This window comes from Zeugodacus cucurbitae, chromosome 3 (genome assembly GCF_028554725.1).
Source record: "Zeugodacus cucurbitae isolate PBARC_wt_2022May chromosome 3, idZeuCucr1.2, whole genome shotgun sequence".
Taxonomy (NCBI): domain Eukaryota; kingdom Metazoa; phylum Arthropoda; class Insecta; order Diptera; family Tephritidae; genus Zeugodacus; species Zeugodacus cucurbitae.
The window spans coordinates 52,444,289-52,465,530 of NC_071668.1; the positions used below are offsets into that span (position 1 = coordinate 52,444,289).

The window sequence follows — 21,242 nt, forward strand, 5'->3', positions numbered from 1 at the left end:
TGGCGCTACATGGTCAATTAATCGTATTACATTTTTCATTTTTTTTCTTCCTTTTAACAACCTAATCATCGAATTTATTTATTTTTATACATTTTCTACTTATATGTTTGTATGTATATTTGGTTTAATATTCTTAATAAAATTGATATTTGGTTTACATCACGAGCCGTTTGCTTTTTTTTCTACTTGTAAGCTATTATAGAGTATAATAAGTGTGCACGTTGCGTCTCATTAGCTGATAATTTAGGAAATTCTATGTTTGTAAGTGTGTCATATACTGTTTGTGTTTATTTATTTTAGAAACTATTTAATCAACACATACGTTTTTGTAATGTAAAAATCAAATTAGCTTTGTCATTTACAGAAATATATGGTACATATGTGAGAAGGTTTATAGAGAGAGTACTATTCGTTGATGGTCAAACTATTTTTTACAACAACAATATGATATTATAATTTTGAGATCAGAAAAATTGGGAAAGAACGGGATAGAAATATTATATAATCAGAAATTTTTTGATTATATTTGTCACAATCAAAATCAGTTAATGTATTTGATTTTGAGGACAGGTAAACTCTCGGAATGTACTAGGAATACTAATGAATCTTTGTGATGTTTGCCGGGTAGTTAATAATTTTAAGTATAGGCAAAATAAAAAATAAATAGGTTTAAATTTTATTTAAAACGGCTACTAGACCAATCTGTAGCAAAGTAAAAACTGAACTTTATTCTACAAAATTCTCTTCATTTTGTATTTTGGCTTTATACCAAAATGGTTGTTAAATAGCGAATCGAAGGACTTTAAAAATGTTAAATGTTTTTTAAAATTGTTGTAAAAGAGTGCAATGATGACAGAAAATTGTTCTCAATTTACTAGATAATATTATAGTTAAGATTTCATGTGGATATGATTTGTTTCGATGCGTTTAAAGTTTTTCGAGTCTTACACTTTGACATGAGGTGCTCTTCAACTGTACAGCGGTTTTGGAAAAACAATTTTTCACTATTCTACTAATCGAATAATGTATCGAGTGCCTGGAGTGTAATCTTTTAAAAATTTTAGACTGGTTTAACCCGTATTTCGAAAATAATTAACTTTCATTGAAAAGAATTTGCAGAGTTAAGTAAGAAAATAATGTTTTAATAATCCTTTTGCTACAATAAATGAAAAATCGAAGGTTGTAATGAGCTTCAATTGTAATTTTAACAATATCGGCACATATAAATTATTTTAAGCTAAATTAGAGGTGCTATAACATAACGCCATATCCATAACTATTGTCTTAACCGTAACAATATTTACTATAATCGATTATTGGTTTCATAGCTATGAACAGCATTTGTAGTTTTTGTTTTCAATTAAAATAAATTATAATAAAAAAATCAACATATAAATGTTTATGGTTACAACGGAAAATCAAAATTCAATTGATAGTTATGGTTATGGTTATGGTCTTGTTGTTATGGCAACGCTTCACTAATTGGAAACTTTCTTGTCCGTAAATTTCAATCAACTGTTTTATATATATGGTCTTATCTTCTTCTTGACTAGCGTAGACATCACATACGCGGTTATAGCCGAGTCCACAACAGCGCGCCATGCGTCTCTGCTTCTGGATATGGTCATGACACCTTTATTTCAACCTCTAGAAGTGTCTACTTACTACAAGTCTATACAAAACTGAAGTAAAATTGAGGTATAACTGATATTTGTAGTAATTTTATCAAAAATGTATGAGTAGACATTACTGTTATCATTTTTCTCTTTTCGATTGGAAATTGTCAGAGAAATTCCGGAAATGTATTATATGATGATAAGATATTCCGCATATTGAAGCGACAACTGTGAAATATATTTCTATTTGAATATGATTTTTAAGACCTCTACATTTAGCAGATATTTTCATATTCAGTTGTTCAACATTTTAGTACAATAATTAAAACGTTAGTGAATTTGAAAGCGTTTCATCGAAAATATTGATAATTTATATATTGTAAAGAAAACTAAAAATAAGCGCTCAAAGGGGTAAACATTGATTTAAGTCTGCCTCTTTTTCCAGTACCTACAAAACTTCGACAATAATTCATTATTCCTATAATGCCATGACAAGTGGGCGACTTCGTAAAACGTACTCGTGCAGCATATTAAAACTTTTTATAAATTACGTCAAAGCGTGTTTTGCTTTATTTTTCAGTAACGGTAAAGTAAACAGTAAATTATCAGATTTTATAGTCGTTACTATCAACTTTAGGAACTTAATGGATGCAATCACATATTTTAGAATATAAATAAGAGAGCTCTGCGATCACCATTCATATTTACATCAGGTTTTTATATAAATAAATAATTATTATAGTAATTAAAAAAGAAAACAATATCACAATGAAAGATTTAGATGGATTACGGATTACAATTATAGTGATGCTAAAGTCAAACAATATATAATACAATATGATCTTTGTTTAAGACTTAATATTTATATATAAATGGTAGTTTGACAATAACCACAACTTAATTATCTTTTAAACAACATGATGATATAAAACTACGCCAATTATTAGATATAATGTCGGCACTTTTCCACAGTTTGACCACAAGCTCACGCATTCACCGCAAATTGATATGGAAAATGTAGTGGTTCTCGTTAAAGGGGAGATATTTTTAGAAAAAACTAATTGCTTTCATTAGCAACTGTCAAATGTTAGACGAATACAATTAAATTTGGCATCACATATGTAGTTTATATTTATGTACATTCTCTAATGCATCTAAATCTATAATTTCGTACTCTCCCAGCTAGAACAGGTAATATGTACTTATAAGCTATTTTGTTATATATGTATGTAGTAGTAAACGTATGCATGGTTTAATTTATGCATAATAATTTTGCACTAATAAAAACAAGTTGTAAAATTGATATAGAACATACTTATTAGTTTGTCTTTTTCATCTAAATACTACATAGCTACTCAGCGCATCTTCGGTGCAAATAATTATGTAAATATGTATACTCTGTGAGTATACCGATCGTTTTATCCTTTTTAGATGGCACTCTTGATGGTCATGCCCGGATTTCGTATGCATATGAATGGTATGCCGAATTCGAAATCATTTTTAGGCCAATACTTTAGCATCGGCTGTCGTTGTGGCAACTCGGTTTCGACATAGAAATACGCGTACAAAACTAAAACCGTATATGCAGCGATGAATATGAATATATGCCAAAAACCATGTAGATATGGAAAATTAATAGCCGACCAAGCGTCGCAGAACATGCGGTCGTTGATCCAACAGAAAACTGCCATCAGCCAGACGGCTGTGCAACGCAAGCCCAGTCGATAAACACGCTGATCTCGCACTCTGAAAGCAAAAGGCAAAAAATAAATTGAAAAACTATAAATATATTAACATATATGAAATATATGAAATAATTACGAAAAAGGTGAAAATGTAATAATTTGCGAATTACAATTACACTTATATAATAATGAAAATGCTATTCTTAGCAATAAGGTACTAATTACCATGCACTCATATCTACAAACATATTGAACCATTAGCTCACTTTCGTTTACATTGTACATATTGCATATGTATGTAAAAATGTATGTATATTAATTAATGGTTTTTCACTTTCTAATTAAGGTATTACATTTTATATGCACTATATTTAAAATCACAACTAAAATAAAAACAAGTAAGGAAATGCTAAGTTCGGGCGTAACCGAACATTTTATACTCTCTCAATTTATTTATTTGATGTTATTAAGATAATATGCAATTCTTCCCTTATATTCGGCATACAGTCCACTAGAATAACGAAAATTATTATATATATTTATTATATGGAAGCTGTGTTAATTCGGAGACCGATTTCAACTATTTTTGCCACCTAGCTACATTATTACCAAGATGTTACGTTCACTTAATCTTGCTAAAATATCATATGTACTAACCAATACATACGATATAAAGAAGTTTGAAAATCCGAATATGAGGGCAATAGGAAATTTTGACCTGTTTTGCCCATTTCTGGCATAGACGCACACTGTTAGATGGAACACATCTCCTTTGAATTTTATTAGCATAACTGAGAGATTTACAGATCCTTTCGATAAAGAATTAGAATATTAGATATCTGAGACCTTGAAAAGTTATAGTATGATTTCGGTGATTTCTAAGCAGGCTGTGCCACACTAAACACGCAGTATTTGTGCAAAAATTTGTTGCGATATCTTTACTGATGAAATTTATATATTGTAAAGTAAACGAATCGGATGAACTACAAAATTGTGGTATATAGGAAGTAGGCGTGGGTGCGAACCGATTTCGCCCATTCATAAACTATAGCAGTGTGATGCCAAAAAATTGTTATGAACCGAATTACGATGAAATTGGTCGAGTAGTTCCTGAGACATGGTTTTTGATGTGGATGTTATTAAGTGATCGGCGCTAGGACCAGTTTTGATTTTTTATACCAATATGAGTGCAGCTCTTTTATACAATCTTTTCCATGAAATTTAAGATTTCTGGTGCTTTCCTTACTGAGTTAAAGCACTTTTAGTAATTTTCAACATAACCTTTGTATGGGAGGTAGGCGTGATTATAATCTGATTTCATCCATTTTCATGGTGCATAATAAATTATCTAAAGGAAATCACTCCAAATAGTTTGGTTGATAAAGCTACAGAAGTTTATGAGTTATGTGCAAAAAACTTAGTAGGGGGCTTTCCCAAAAATCCAAATATGCCACTCCCTAATGTGATCCCCTCTACCAAATTCTAAATACATAACTTTATTTATGGCTCATATAGCGCTATATAGGTTTTTGATTATCGCCATTTTGTGTTCGTGACAGTAACATCATTGTGTATATTGGTCTGGACTGAATGCATTTACTTTTGATATTGTGGAGAACATATTTTATGAGGATTACTCTTTATTTGACTGATATATTCGACAAAAGATGCACTAAAATAACGAAAATCATTATATTTAGTTTGTGGCGGCAGGGCTAATTCGTGGACAGAACTATTTTCACCATCAAATTATTTAACTTCACGATATATAGTCCATCAGAATATTTGAAAATCCTTAGGAATGGCTAATTTCATAAAGTTATATGACAGAATTGCGGATATTTTTCATTAAAAGTGTTATAAATAAGACCTATATACTTTGGTCTTAATAGTCGAATATCTAGAGGCTTAACATGTTATGGTTCGATTTAAAAAAAATAAATTGCGATAAGTTGTAAATCATTCAAACAAATATGTTTATTGTATAAGAACACATACATACATATCTTCGTATCTAATAAATTTGTCTGCATTTGTAGATAATATGATATATTGCAATCTATAGTGATACTTCCTACTCGTTTGGCAAATACATGTTCAAACCTAATTTCCTAAGAATGTTCGAAAAAAATCAAACTATTCGTGCATTGAATAACGACAAGGCGGACTCGAACAAAATCTTGTAGATTTTATGGTAAACGACTTTTGGCTGACTAGTAGTTATTGCGGTTTAACCTAGTTGCAATGAAGTTCGTCACTCGTTGATTTCACTGCCGGGAATTTATACAATGAAATTATGTGCAAATATGTACATTATACATACATACATAATATAAAAAATTTGCAACGATTTCTTATTAATTGAACTGAGGTGTAGAAATAAATTATACTAAGGTCAATTAACTGTATTGAATATTGGCAATTTTGCACGCGATATTGTGAACTTTCTGTTAATTTATTAATGAAATATACGTGTACATACCTACAAACTATGTAGACAAGGTCACTTATATATAAGTTAGTGCATATTGGGTGTCTTTCATAAATAGCTTGTTAGGATTATATATAGTATATTAATATTTCTTGTAGTGTTGAAATCGAAACTCTCTTCTGAAGTCTGGGTTGTTATAATAGGCAACTTAATTTAAATCAAATTAAATGTTCTTTTTTTGACCTGTAATTTCACTTATTTTTATACTCTCGCAACAAATTGCAAAGAGAGTAAAATATAATAATTATGGCTCGAAACTCTAATCTCATAAGCTACTTGACCGATTTTAATGAAATTCGGTACATCATAATTTTTCGACATTCTGATATTACCAATGGAAAATGGGCGAAATCGGCTCACAACCGCGCTTACTTTCCAGATACAACAATTTTAAAACCCATTTGATTCATTCACTTTACAAATCGGACTATAACTTTTCAAGGCCCCAGATCAGGTCAATACTTCTAGCCTTCATATACTCATATTTTCAAACTTCCACTGGACTCTAAAAATCTCATTTATGCTGTCAATTTTGGTTTAGAATATTATTCTTCAAATGCATTCATCCATACGGAAATATTTGACATAGAAATGTCTGTAATATATTATTAAACATGAATATATGTTTATAAGCTCTCTTGGTAATGACATACTTTTTAATATACAATTGTTGACGGAGTAGTTTTTTATATTGTTCTTACTATTCCGTTCTTGCTAAACAATGCTTGTCCTACTATATACTACTATACTATACTATATATACATATATTTATAGGTATTTTACACCGACACACTCAAAGGGAGAGCTGATAAGCTGCACTTATGTGGTCTTATTTCTAATGACCTTGTTTAGAGTGCTGACACAAATGCAATTAAGTATATGAATAAATTGCATCCTAAGTCCGAACAAAAATTGTGTTAATGTTTTTAGAAGCGGAAGTCGTTTAATTAAAAAATATATTGCTTAACAAATAATTTACATTATATTTTATTATGGACATTTGTATACAGAAGTCAAACCTAGTATCTTCATACCCTCAAGCTGTAAGTTGAAATATTCTTTTACAAATGTGTATACTCTCGCAACAAAGTTGCTAAGAGAGTATTATAGTTTTGTTCACAACTGTTCGGTTGTTTGTAAGTACTAAACGAGTTAGATATAGGGTTATATACATATATCAAAATGATCAGGATGACGAGACGAGTTGAAATGTCTATCTAATTAAGTTATCTTTTTCCTTGGGACCGTCGGAGGATCGCTATTGAAAATGGATGAAATCGGACCTTTGTCACGCCCACAATATGGCGAAAACCTATAAAGAGTCATAACTAAGCCATAAATAAAGTTATGAAAGTAAAACTTGGTTTCGCACTAGAAATAGGCATATTTGGATGTAATTTTTTTTGGGAAACGCCAATAACGCTACATAAACCAAACTTTTTGCAGTCACCTCTCTTACTTACGCCATTACACACCATCAAAATAGGTGAAATGGATAAAAAATGGAAAACCATACCTCAGAAACTGCTCGCCAAATTTCATTGAAATAATATTTTATCGATATAACTCAATTTTCAATTCCGTCTGATTCCTTCACTTTATAATATATATATATATATATTAAGAACCAATAAAGATAGCGGAATAAAACTTTACTGTATTTAAGGTTTAACATCATTTGTGAAAAAATTGTAGAAATCGGACTATAATTTTTCAATGCCCTGGATATCGAACATGAAGAACCCTGTGCCTAAGGGTAATTTTTCTCCGAAAAAATCGGTAAATCTCTCAGATATTTTAATTTAATTCTGAGGAAATCTTTTTCTTCTAATAGAGTGTCTCTTTATCGGATCATAACCTATATATGTCCTAGCAAAATTAAGTGAGCGTATAGCCTTGGATATATTGTACTTTGGTGGTGAAAATCGGTTCGGTAATTACTTTAACCTTCATATACTATATATAATATGACAATTTTCGTTATTGTAGTGCCGAATATATGTGTCAAATTATGTTTTCTTAATAAAACTATTAGGTCTACAACTTTGCTTCCACCGTTTTCCAATAGATGTCTCTAGGGTCAAGGACTGGTCGATTAAATCGATTTTTTATATCGATCTTGGACCTTTGTGTCAACATTAACCCAACAAAATATTTGTAGAGATCTGTTTGCATCCCAAACTTATTCTCAACTGAAAATGTCACTTATTGAGCCGAATTCTCGACGTTTGCGGGAAATTTTGCTTTTGTTTTTTAATTCCAAAAAAAGAGCGGCTGAGGCTCATGGACATTTGTAACCGTTTTTATATAAAAAAAACTTAAATTTACAAAAAAAAACGGCGGAAGCAAAGTTTTAGACCTTAATCAATAAATGGCGAGCGTATAAAATGTTCGGTTGCACCAGAACTTAGACTTTCCTTGTATGTATGTATGTATGTGATTGGCGTTGCAACCGTTTAGCCGGTTATAGCCGAATCGACGATAGTGCGCCACCTGTCTCTCTCCTTCGCAGTTCGGCGCCAGTTGGAGATCCCAAGTGTTACCAGGTCGCTCTCCACCTGGTCCCTCCAACGGAGTGGAGGCCTTCCCCTTCCTCGGCTTCCTCCGGCGGGTACTGCATCGAACACTTTCAGGGCTGGAGTGTTTTCGTCCATTCGGACAACATGACCTAGCCAGCGTAGCCGCTGTCTTTTTATTCGCTGAACTATGTCAATGTCGTCGTATAACTCGTACAGCTCATCGTTCCATCGTCTGCGGTATTCGCCGTTGCCAATGTTCTGAGGACCATAAATCTTGCGCAAAATTTTCCTCTCGAAAACTCCTAGTGTCGTCTCATCTGATGTTGACATCGTCCAAGCTTCTGCACCGTAAAGCAGGACGGGAATGATAAGAGACTTGTAGAGCTTGATTTTGGTTCGTCGAGAGAGGACTTTACTGTTCAATTGCCTACTCAGTCCAAAGTAGCACCTGTTGGCAAGAGTTATTCTGCGCTGGATTTCGAGGCTGACATTGTTCGTGTTGTTGATGCTGGTTCCCAGGTATACGAAATTATCTACGACCTCGAAGTTATGACTGTCAACAGTGACGTGGGAGCCAAGACGCGAATGCGCCGACTGTTTGTTTGATGACAGGAGATATTTCGTCTTGTCCTCATTCACCTCCAGACCCATTCGCTTCGCCTCCTTATCCATGCGGGAAAAAGCAGAACAAACGGCGCGGTTGTTGCTTCTGATGATATCAATATCATCGGCGTACGCCAGGAGCTGTACACTCTTGTAGAAGATTGTACCTTCTCGGTTTAGCTCTGCAGCTCTTATAATTTTTTCCAGCATCAGGTTAAAGAAGTCGCACCACCTTGTCACCTTGTCTGAAACCTCGTTTGGTATCGAACGGCTCGGAGAGGTCCTTCCCAATCATGACGGAGCTTTTGGTGACTTAGACTTTCCTTAGTTGTTATTAATTAACTATGTGTTCTAGAAAACTATCTTTTTAAAAAGGTTTTTCCTACACATACATATTATACAAGCTATATGAATATATGACACACAGGGACTATGTATAGTAACTATGGCCGGTCATTAACGGGTCAACTCGCCCCTTTCATTATAATATTCTATACCTATGTATATGGACTCAAGTATTCAACTTGTTTCACATTAAATGTTTATTGATTGATTCTTTGCATAATCTGAAATTTTTGGGTTTAGTGTTGACACACCCGATTGCTTGTTTTAATGACTACCTGTCAACTGCTAAACGGAATCAATGGCCATACATATGAAGAGCGATGCGCTCTGCTTGAAAAAAAACTTTAGAAATAGTGATAGCATGACTGACATTTTGTTAATATTGATAATTCATTTGTCATAAAAATCTTTTAAATTACGGTACATATTTTGATAGATTGCCTTAATTAAATTATTCATTTACATATCTGTTTATAACAGCTATTATATACGAATATATCTATGCATATTGGAGCAGATTAAAGTGCACAAGAATACATGCATTTTATGATAATAATAATATTCATTATTTATACACGTATATTCATATGAATAATAAACTGCGTGTACCACTTTTATTAATAATTATCGATATGCCGTTTATACTACATTTAACCATACGCTATCTTTCGAAATATTTTCGCCATTTATAATATTTAGAAGGCAAATGCACATACTTAATAACAATTATAATAAATGCTTACCTTTGCAACTCGCGATACATCATTATCATTGTTGGCACGCCCATAGCCATTAGTACAAATGCATTAACTATGGGTTTCCAAATTGACATGCCCGTCGCGAATATCGCCGAAAGAAACATAAACACACTGAATGCTTTCCTATAAATAACATATATATGCATATTACAATATTAATAATGTTTGTAAATATATTCACTATGTATGTAAAATATTTAATTTAATATTTAATATAAAGAGAACCGAAATAATTGATTTTTGTGAATTTTATGAAATTTAGAGTTTGAATAGCATTTTTATCTTATGAATATTGTCCTGTCGGTCCATTTGGATTGTTTGCCCTCTAAATTAGTAATTCAGTAATTATTACGTCAGATATGTGCTGAAGATTATATGATGGTATACTAAACATATGTACATGTATCCCCCTAGGAAATTCTAAACTTATAAAAAATATACTCTGTATGTTATACGCACTTAAAAACATATTTTACTATTATTTGTTAGTATTTAAGGAGATTTTAATTCACTTACCGGTCATTACGGAAGACTTTTGGATAATACTTTTTTGGGAAGAACAAGGAATATGCGGCCATAAAAACCCATAAAATAGCCAGTTCATCAAGTAATTGACCAATTAAACTGAGCGTTGCATGGAAGTACATTGAGCTTAAACCCACTATTATAAGTAGAACCCAGAGCACATGTATGCCAGGTGTTACGAATCGTCCATACTCCTTAAATAAACATATTAAGACTGGCGGCAGGAGCAGAAACAGAAAATTACTTGTCTGTAATGGCAATGATAATATAATGTGTATATTAAACATATAAATATTGCATTAATTAAAAATATATTAGGGTGGTCTATGCATGACTATTTCCTTTTTTAATAATTGAAAACAGAACTATATGATTAATGTATTAGTGTAAATATTGAAACTTATGATATTAAAAAAAAAACAAATATGTAACTGTTTTATGGCAAAACTGCTCTTGAAGTAAATTTTTGCTTTGCTTCTTGGTTAATTTTATGATTCTCCCAACAAATTTCCAATCTAATATTAGCATTTCAAAATTTTGCAAGAAACACCTCATTTTTTACTTCCGTAATTCACACCTAATATAATGTCGAAGAACTTGGTTTAGTCATAATAACGGCTCAATTTTAGCTTTACTAAATCAAATAAAAGACTACCCTAGTACGCTTGACCTAAAGGTGAGAATTGAAGAAGGCGGTGAATTAATTTTCACATATTGTAGTTTGTTCCCTTATATATGTATATTTAATATGTATTTATGTAAATAGTTGCACATGTGTCTTAAATTATGCCAGCCGTATTTTTGCTACTCATTCCCAAGTAATTATAGAATATATAGTCAGTACTTTTAGCCTTCACCTTGATATTTCAATGCAAGTGATTTTAAATACAGTTGAACTTCTATAACTCGGAGATATCCATAACTCGAACACATGAATTGGCAATAGCGTTTAGAAGCCAAATTTCATACAAATTTCCTACCATAAATCGAACTTTTTGGTCAGAACATAATACCAAATTTAAAGTTTTACTATCGACTCAGAATTTAAAAAGAGTCCCTCTATATTGTACAGAGGCGAACAAAAAATATGATATTACACTTATGGATTGCATAAATCATGTAACAAAGGCATGGGAACAGACGTCGAGAGCCAAACAATAGCCAAGTGCAACGAACAAATTTAAAGAATACATGTTTTAACGTGTTTACATAAAACTGTATGCGAAGTAAATAAATAAAACTGTGTAAAAATCTATATTTTGAAGCTTTTTGAAATTTTGTATGTTTTAATGAAAATTTTGTAACTCGAAGTCTTTCTAACTCGAAGTTTCATGTGGATTATGATGATTCGAGTTAGAGAAGTCCCACTGTATATCAATTTAAATATTTAATAATATTTATAATAAATGGCTATGTTCGGGTGTAACCAAAAATTTAAAACTCTCGCAATTTATTTCTTTATTTCTACTAAGAGAACACACAATTTGACCCACTTATTCGGAATAAAGTCTACTAGAAAACAAATAACTCACATATTATCCGATATATATACTATAAAGTCCACCTAAAATTTGAACATCCGAATATGAGGTATATGGGCTAGTGGAAATATTGGCTTGATTTTGCCCATTTTTGGCACAGACACAATATCTTAGAAGGCAAACATCTCCTTTGAATTACTTTAGAATATCTGAGAGATTTACCGATATTTTCAATAAAAAATTAGCCGTAAAATTCGAGGTCGTCATGTTCGATATCTGGGCCCTTGAAAAGTTATAGTCCGATTTCGGTGATTTTTATACGGGTTTGATTTTTGTTCCGATATCTTCACTGGTGCTTAACTTATATGGTGTAAAGTGAATGAATCAGATGGACTTCAAAATTGTGCTATAGTGAAAGTAGGCGTGGTTGTAAACTGATTCCTCCCATTTTCAAACTATGGCATTGGGATACCAGGAAATTGTTATGAACCGAATTTCGTTGAAATTGGTCTAGTAGTTTCTGAGGTAAGGTATTTGATCCGTAAGTGGGCGGAGCCTCGCCCATTTCAAATTTTGTATACCAATTGGAGTAAAACCCTTCTGTATCATGTTTACCACGAAATTTAAGGGTTCTAGTGTTTTTCCTTACTGAGTTAAAGCATTTTTAGTAGTAGTCAACATAACTTTTGTATATGAGGTGGGCGTGGTTATAATCCGATTTCCAATTTTAGACTGTATAAAGAAGTGGCTAAAAGAAACACCCTAGCGAGTTTGATTGATATAGCTCTAGTAGTTTACGAGATATGTACAAAAAACTTATTAGGGGGCGGCGTCTCGCCTACTTTCTAAAAAAAAAAAAACATCCAAATATGCGATTCTTTATACCAAATTTTACTTGAATAGCTTTATTTACGGCTTAGTTATAGCTCTTTATATGTTTTCGGTTTTCGCAGATATCCGGATTTCAACTCTACTCGTCATGATATACATAACTCCATATCTAACTCGTTTAGTTTTAGGGCTTCCAACCAACCATAATGTGAACAAAACTATCATACTCTATTAGCAACTTTGTTGCGAGGTTAATCTCTAAACGTCTGATGAATGACGACACTGATCAGCCACCCAGACTACAGGATTTATTTGAAAAACAAATGCTTCGCCAGTAATTATCGTACCATTGACGATCCATTATTGGTGAATGGAAAATAACAATTTTAAGCTGTAATCAAACTTTAGTTTCTCCAAGTCTATCAATGATCTTTATGAGAGCATTTTTCATATAGAATATACAGTTTTGATATTTGGAACCAGGAAGAGACCTCGCACTTTTTATCTGGCTAAGCAAAAATGTCGTTTCTATTAATTTTTCGAAATTTATTTATTTTAAAACTGAACTGCTATTATATCACCACGACTTAACTATAATGACACATATATTTTTGCTTTTTTAAAATATTTAATTAATAATATAATAATTTATTTCCATAGGAATTACGTATCTCCCTTCATGGGAAAATTAACCATTATTTGCAAACCAGTGCTATTTATACCGATATTTGAAATAAAAGTTCTTTGTTTACCATTTCTTTGTACGTTTTATTATGATTAATCACATTTAACACATATTTTGGTGAAGAAATAATATTTATTCACACTTAACCCTTATCTGCCTGCTTCTAAGCAAAATTCTGTGTTCTTATCAAACTCTTGGTGTTTTGAAATAGTAGCTTGTAGTAGAATGAAGAGTAAGTGTTGAAATAAAATGTCAATGAACTTATTTCACAAGCTTATTTATGAATGTACCCGTGTATGTGAAGATATTCTAAATACATATTTGTATGGACATATGTTAATATTTGTATAATGATTGATAACATTCATTGAAAATGCAAATAGGAAGATTTGATCTAATCAGAACTTGATGACAAATGTAAACACATACTAAATGCGTTTGCAATAACAACATGTAAGGTGGACCTAAACTAAAATTATACTTAACATTAGATACTTTCTCTAAATGGAATTCCCGATCGCCTAAACAATTATTACTTGGACTGTCTATTTCAATTATGGTCTGAGATATTCATTTTAATATAACAGGAGGAAATCGGAATAATTAATACTTACATTGAAAACGAACCAAATTGTTTTTTTTTTTTTATATAATTCTAGGTGAAGGTAAGCAGAGAGCATATTACTCTTATTGCTCTTTGGATTTTCTCGACGAAATATATTACTGAGAGAGAGGACAACAATTATTCGTTATCGTTTTCATATTGCAATCTCAATGGGCCACCTAAGCCCTAGGTGCATCTGACATCCACTCTACCTTTCATATTGTCAACGATTAGGGGTACAATTAGTTGTATTCAGATGACTCTTCGAGGTATTTAGTTAACTACACGTTGTTATATTTATACTTCAAAGAAAGGTTAATTTTCACATTTTAATTTCATAAATATGGTTAGATAACATACATATGGCTATAGTTATGTATTAAGGAAAGGTGTAAAAATATAAATTTATTGATAAATATAGGTCCATGAATTTCTTGGACGTTATCGAAAATTGAACTTGACCACAAAGCAGAATTATACAAAAAATTATCTCCCGGTTATCTATATACCGAGATATTTTTATTGTTTGATGATAGTTCTCTCAAATCCTCTATACTCGATATAATGATAATACATCTGGTTTGGTTAATATCAAATATATTGGTAAATTTAGATGTAGAATATTTCACTTTACATAAATACCAGAGGTAAGTAATATTGCCTCATACCATCATAGATTAATTATGGACGGAAGTTACCTAATGACCGACTGTGTCTGAACTTAGCTACATTGTTTCCTTTTCAATACAAAAAATATTTGAGTACCCTTGCAAAAGTTTACACGTAAGTATCATTTTTTGTGCAATATTCATTGCAGTTATATAAACAAATGTAAATAAGTGTGCAACAGTCTTATCGCACCTTCGCTGTTATCTTGATCACACTTGTTAATGTAAAATGTAGCAATTTATATGAGTACTTGCTAATTTGTAAATATGATAATTATAGTTTTAAAAAGTGGCTGTCAATTATTATGATACATATGTATACATATTACTGCATATTGCGATTAATAAATAGCTATGAAAATTAGCGAAGTCAATAGTAATATTTCGGGTTCATGATGCTTTCAAATTAAGAATGAAACGAAGATCATTAATTACTTTCAAGAAAAAAATCTAGGTATTGGTTTCTAAGCTTTAAAAGTCGATTCAGAACTACTACCCGATTTGGATAGTTCCTGCTTGATTGGTGATCGAAAGAAGGATGGAACAGTGGATATTATATTCCGTACTTTTAGTTACTTTAATATAACTATTGAGTTGTATACATATTACAAACCAAATAATAACAACGCAGTTTCAGGTATTTTTTATTAGTGGTAGGAAAATCATTATTGAAGTACCCACAATAATACTTGACAAATGAACCTTTACCCACTTGAGCTACCGATATGTTTTAATTTCCAACTCATATGGGAGGCAATATAACACATACATATGTACAGATACATATGTGACGACGTGACGTGTACAGATACATATATATGTCCGTATGCAGATACATTCGTAGAAATTGTCTATGTTCGATTGTCGTAATGACGGTATATTTGTTTTTATGCACTTTTATTACTCTTCTATGGCTAATGTACTAACTTACTTATCATAATCCAATCTATGAAATAAAAGTTTTTTTTTTATTTGCGAACATGTATGTGTAACCTTAATAATCGATAAGTTCACGTAAACAAATTGTAAACGTTTATAAAAAATATAAAATTGATTACAAAGGATTTGTTAAAATAAACGTTAAAAGAAAACCCCCTTAGAGATTACTGTAATTTATGGTGTCAAGAATTAGGCTACTTCTTACCCGGCTTATTCTTAACCTTCTACAGTCTTGATCTAATACGAAATCAAATAGGAGACACAGAACTATTTTCGCTGATGAAATATGCTATCCTGAAAAATGGCCATCAAACGGGAAGACCAAGAAACAAGTTGTTTCGACGTGTTCGGACCATAAAGAAATTTTAGTTAGATGATGGGTATTACGCAAAGAGGTAGTTAATGCCAATTTATTGAGGCTTTTATTCGAACAATCATATCTTCACTGAACATACATGGTATGTTTTCGACTCATTTGTGAGTATTAGTTCAAATATTTTTCTTTGACTCGGAAATACAGTTTTGATATATCGCTTATTTACTTGAATAGTGTCACAACTCAAAAAAGTCGATTTTTCAGGAGCGATTTAAAGTTTTTAATTGTCTCTTATTTAGCAAATATAGAAAAATTCCAACTGTTTATGGACAAATCTAGTGGCCTGTAATATATTAAATACAATGTTGAGCATAAATGGACCCAATAGAGTGTACTAATGCTTTTTCTTGGGCATAAACGTGACCCATTTTGAATTATATCGTTATTTGTGAAAAAAATAATTCAATTTCGCCGTCATAAGTCAAATGTGTCGTTTTTGTTGAAAAAAATCAATACGAACAAGTAAGGAAGGGCTAAGTTCGGGTGTAACCGAACATTTTATACTCTCGCAATTTATTTATTTAACTTTATTTATATTATATAATACACAATTTGACCCACATATTCGTCATATATATTGTATAGAGTCCATTGAAAGTTGGAAACCATAATATTAGGTTAGAAGCACCGAGGTCCTCGTGTTCGATAAATAGGAACCATAGGTTTGGTCCGATTTCGGCGATTTTTTAGAATGGGGCTGCCACACTATAAACATAGTATTTGTGCAAAGTTCGGCACCGATATCTTCACTAGTGCTTACTTTATATATTGTAAAGAAAACGATTCAGATTGTCTTCAAAGTTCTGGTATATAGGAAGTAGGCGTGGTTGTAAAGCGATTTGACCTATTTTCACAACATATCATTGTAAGGATGTAAGGAAACTATTACGTACCAAGTTTCATTGAAATCGGTCGAGTAGTTCCTGAGATATGGTTTTTGACCCATAAGTAGGCGACGCCACGCCCATTTTCAATTTTGTAAAAAAATCTGAGTGCAGCTTCTATCTGCCATTTCTTATGTGAAATTTAGTGTTTCTGACGTTTTTCGTTAGTAAGTTAACCCACTTTTAGTAATTTTCAACCTAACTTTTGTATGGGAGGAGGGCGTGGTTATGATCCGATTTCTTTCATTTTTGGACTGTATTAGGAAGCAAAAAACGACTGCAGAAAGTTTGGTTTATATAGCTCTATTGGTTTGCGAGATATGTACAAAAAAACTTAGTAGGGGGCGGGGCCACGCCCACTTCCCCAAAAAAATTACATCCAAATATGCCCCTTCATAGTGCGATCCTTCATACCAAATTTTATTTCCATAGCTTTATTTATGGCTTAGTTATGGTACTTTTTTGTTTTCGGTTTTTGCCATTTTGTGGGCGTGGCAGTGGTCCGATTTTGCTCATTTTTGCAAAGCAACCTTCCTATGGTGCCAAGAAATAAGTGTGCCAAGTTTCATCAAGATATCTTAATTTTTACTCAAGTTACAGCTTGCACAGACGGACGGACGGACGGACAGACAGACATTCGGATTTGAACTCCACTCTTCACCCTAATCACTTTGGTATATATAACCCTATATCTAACTCGTTTAGTTTTGGGTGTTACAAAACAACCGTTATGTGAACAAAACTATAATACTCTCTTTAGCAACATTTGTTGCGAGAGTATAATAACGGCACATTCTCATTTCACGGTTTATTTTTCTACGCATCGGAATGAAATTTTTATACAATATGGACGCTGAAATTGCGCACATTTCTGCATACTCAACTCAAAAATCGTGTTTTTTGAGTTGTGACACTATTCAAGTAAATGAGCGATATGTACATACATATATATAAAAGCATAGTCATAGATATCATAGATAGAATTCTAAGCATTTTGACAACAAAAAAAAATATTTATTTGGTTTACATATGTATATACTTGTATTTTCTATTTGTTATCGAACTTCGTCAGACTTAATTTATCTATTTTTATCAGTACACACCTAGTGACGAATTTGCAAATAATTTTATAAACAAAGAAACTCATATTTTATATATATATATGTATATGTACTATGTGTACCATATATCAATTTAAGAGGGATATAACTAGAATAATCCAATTTTTAAAGTTTTCTCTTGCACTTAGTAACAACTTAAAAGCAATCAGCAAATATTATAATAAACAATTTTTTATAAAAAAAATTAAAAGTTTTCAGAAATTCTTTATAGAAAACTAAAAATTTCAAAAAGTAAAAATAAATTAAAAATCTTATTTATCATTTATGTTCTAATTTGAATACCAAGCATTTTTCAAAGATAGAAATTATGTCTTCAAAACTATTAAATTAAAGCACAGTTTTCTTATAAGCGAACGACAAAAGATTACTCACTACAATTAAGCAACAAGAGAAACAATTTTTAAAATCAGCATAGGATCAACGAGTTTGATTATTTTCTACTAAAGTAGAGTTTTTTCCGACAAACGCGTATATGATAAATTATTCTTACAAAGACATCGGGAAGTAAGCCTGTCTAAAGGTCAACATTTTTGTAATAGTAAATATATACACGACGGTCAATTCATACATAGAAACAGTTAATGTAATACAAACTCAGTGTCGAGTATTAAGGTTATCAGGTTTGTAGAACCTTTAATATAATTCAGGCTTTATTAGACGCCTGTTTATAAACATCAACCCTTGTAATACATTGGTCTGTACTAAACTGTCACATGTCTCTAGAAGTATTGTAAATAATTTTTAGTAAAGAAAGGTTATCATATTTATAAACGAGGTCGCATGTCCCTACTGCCTATCCGCAGTTAGTAATGAAATATTATCATATTTACAGCCAATATTAGCTCAGCGCACATGCAAGCGATCACATCGATTTCTGAGTTTAAGTACGATTATGTATCAAGGCAAAATGATTTATGAGCTTGGAGTTCACACAAAATGATAGTAATAAGATAACGAGTTTATAATTCAAAGTTCAGTGATTAAAAAGGATTTCGGAATTATTTCAATAACGTTCTTAACGTTTTATTATTATATATATATATGAATATATGTGCAACTGTTTGCTGGTATTTAAAAGTTTCCTGTTTATACCCATTAAGCTATCACTTTTATTTTTGCAAGAAACACATACTTAACAAAATATCTTATAAAAACTACATCAAAGAATAAAAATATTTTAATTCTTATACCTGCGTACGCTAAGTTATGGATTAGTGTGTTGATAAAATTTTTGTAGAAATTTCCAGTAGTTCAATTAATAATTATGCACATCTACAAGCATACATATATATTTACTGCTTATAAATATTTTGTTTTTTGATTTTATAAAAAGCTAATAGATATAATATTCATAATCTTGCTTATAAAAAATGCATTTAATTTTAGTTTGAATGTTTTTCTTTAATACGCACTCAATTACGTTTTAATCTTATTCGTTTTTACGTAATTAAAATACGTGCGGAAAAAATTCAGTAGTCGCAATTTATTAGTGGAATTGTGCATTTTTTAAGCTTAACATTTACAGTTACATCTTTCGTTAATTTTCTTATATAAAAGTTTGCAAATTGTGAGCATTTATACATACATATGTACATACAAACATCATCAATATAAAATCACTTAAATTGCTTTGTTTAAAGTCCACTAGTACATGTATGTTCATATGTATTTAAAAAACAAAGCTTGTTAACCACATACTTTCAACTGCGTCTTTTTTTTTGGTTTTTCGCTTCAATAATGTCTTTACCATGTCATAAATTTTAAAATTTTAATGCGTGTGCGTATTTATTTGGTTCACTTACTTAGGTACATTAATAAGTTCTGGGCGCTGTAATTTTATCTTATGCATACATATCATTATATTTGTTAAAGGATAGTTTGATAACAGCGAATAGATAATCAACAATTTGGTTCTTCCGGTATTACGAAATAAAGAAGTGTTAAATATTTCTACAAAATCAATTATAAAATATATTGCGCATGTATTCAACTTTTATTATTATGTGAGCGTAATTTTGCTAAACGAAATATTCTTTGACTTCTGTATCTCTGTAATAAATTATAAACTCAAAAGCCAAACATCAATTACACATTACTCGAGAATCTGCATATTTTCACTGTCTACGCATTAATTGGCATTTTTTAGAAATAGCAAAGATTATTATTTGTTGAAATATGTACCATAAAATAAGGCCCATACATATACTCGCTAAATTTGTTATAGAATAATTGTTTATTGTATTTTACCGACATTTGCCTCTTTAAAATCTAAATAACGTCATAAATAATACTTAACGGAAGCTATTTTTCCCAATTCCGTTTCCGATGCAGAATGATTATCTCTTATATACATACGGACAAGCGAAAATCACTACTTAATAACTTATGTAAATTGACGTACCGTATTCACAAATTCCGCTATATTTGAAGATATGAGATAATTTCCTTCACACCAATCCACCGGGGAACTGCCATGTTCCCAAGCCATGATGTAAATATCAAGAAAAGAGCTTTGCGAAGCCAATTTGGCGGTTTATTTAAATATAATATATTAATTATATAATTTTGAATTTAATTGATTCGTTACACTTTGATACGCGTATTTATTTAATTTGTTATTATTAAACAGTTTTGATATACAATTTATTGCATTAAAAGAAACAAATGAAAACATTTATTACGTTATGGACAACTATTTCAGTTCCGCATATACGCATATATTCTTGTTTGATCAGATGGCAAACAAATGGATTCGAATCGATTGAGATTTGTTTTTTTTTTTTTGTATCACCGTTTTACATTATATAATATTTAATAGGCTTTTTGAATAAAATATTGTTTTAGTTACACATCACCCCTTTCGAGGTAAACTAGGAAAAAAAGTATTATTATTATTAATTATCATTTAGCAACTGCCAACGTTGAGCACTGCAAAGGTGTTTCTGCTACTTATTAGAATATTGGACAAGACGCGAAACAAAAACGCAAAATAAACAACTTTGTACAGTGCCAACTAATTTATTGAACTGTTCTCAAAACAAAAATCACTGTCACCAGAGAACGTATTACACGTTCTCTGTGTCACTGCTGCCTTTGACGTTCCCTTTTTA

At 31.3% G+C, this 21,242-nt stretch overlaps 1 protein-coding gene across 1 annotated transcript; it reads right to left on the bottom strand.

The window, feature by feature from the left end:
* Positions 1-286: 286 nt before the first annotated feature.
* Positions 287-21,153, bottom strand: LOC105216845 (alkaline ceramidase). Its single transcript, XM_011191541.3, has 4 exons — positions 20,534-21,153; positions 10,535-10,791; positions 10,004-10,141; positions 287-3,362 (listed from the first exon to the last, which is right to left on the bottom strand). The coding sequence occupies exons 1-4, from the start codon at positions 20,618-20,620 to the stop codon at positions 3,044-3,046; spliced, it is 801 nt and encodes a 266-aa protein (XP_011189843.1). The 5' UTR covers positions 20,621-21,153; the 3' UTR covers positions 287-3,043.
* Between the last annotated feature and the right edge of the window lie 89 nt (positions 21,154-21,242).

What these genes read in the sequence shown, in the direction of transcription:
- LOC105216845 (XM_011191541.3), bottom strand. Translation starts at nt 20,620, where the DNA reads ATGGCTTGGGAACATGGCAGTTCCCCGGTGGATTGGTGTGAAGGAAAT. An exon ending in AAAGTCTTCCGTAATGACCG is followed by an intron (nt 10,142 to 10,534) that starts GTAAGTGAATTA and finishes TGTTATTTATAG; the next exon opens with GAAAGCATTCAGTGTGTTTA. An exon ending in ATGTATCGCGAGTTGCAAAG is followed by an intron (nt 3,363 to 10,003) that starts GTAAGCATTTAT and finishes TTTTGCTTTCAG; the next exon opens with AGTGCGAGATCAGCGTGTTT.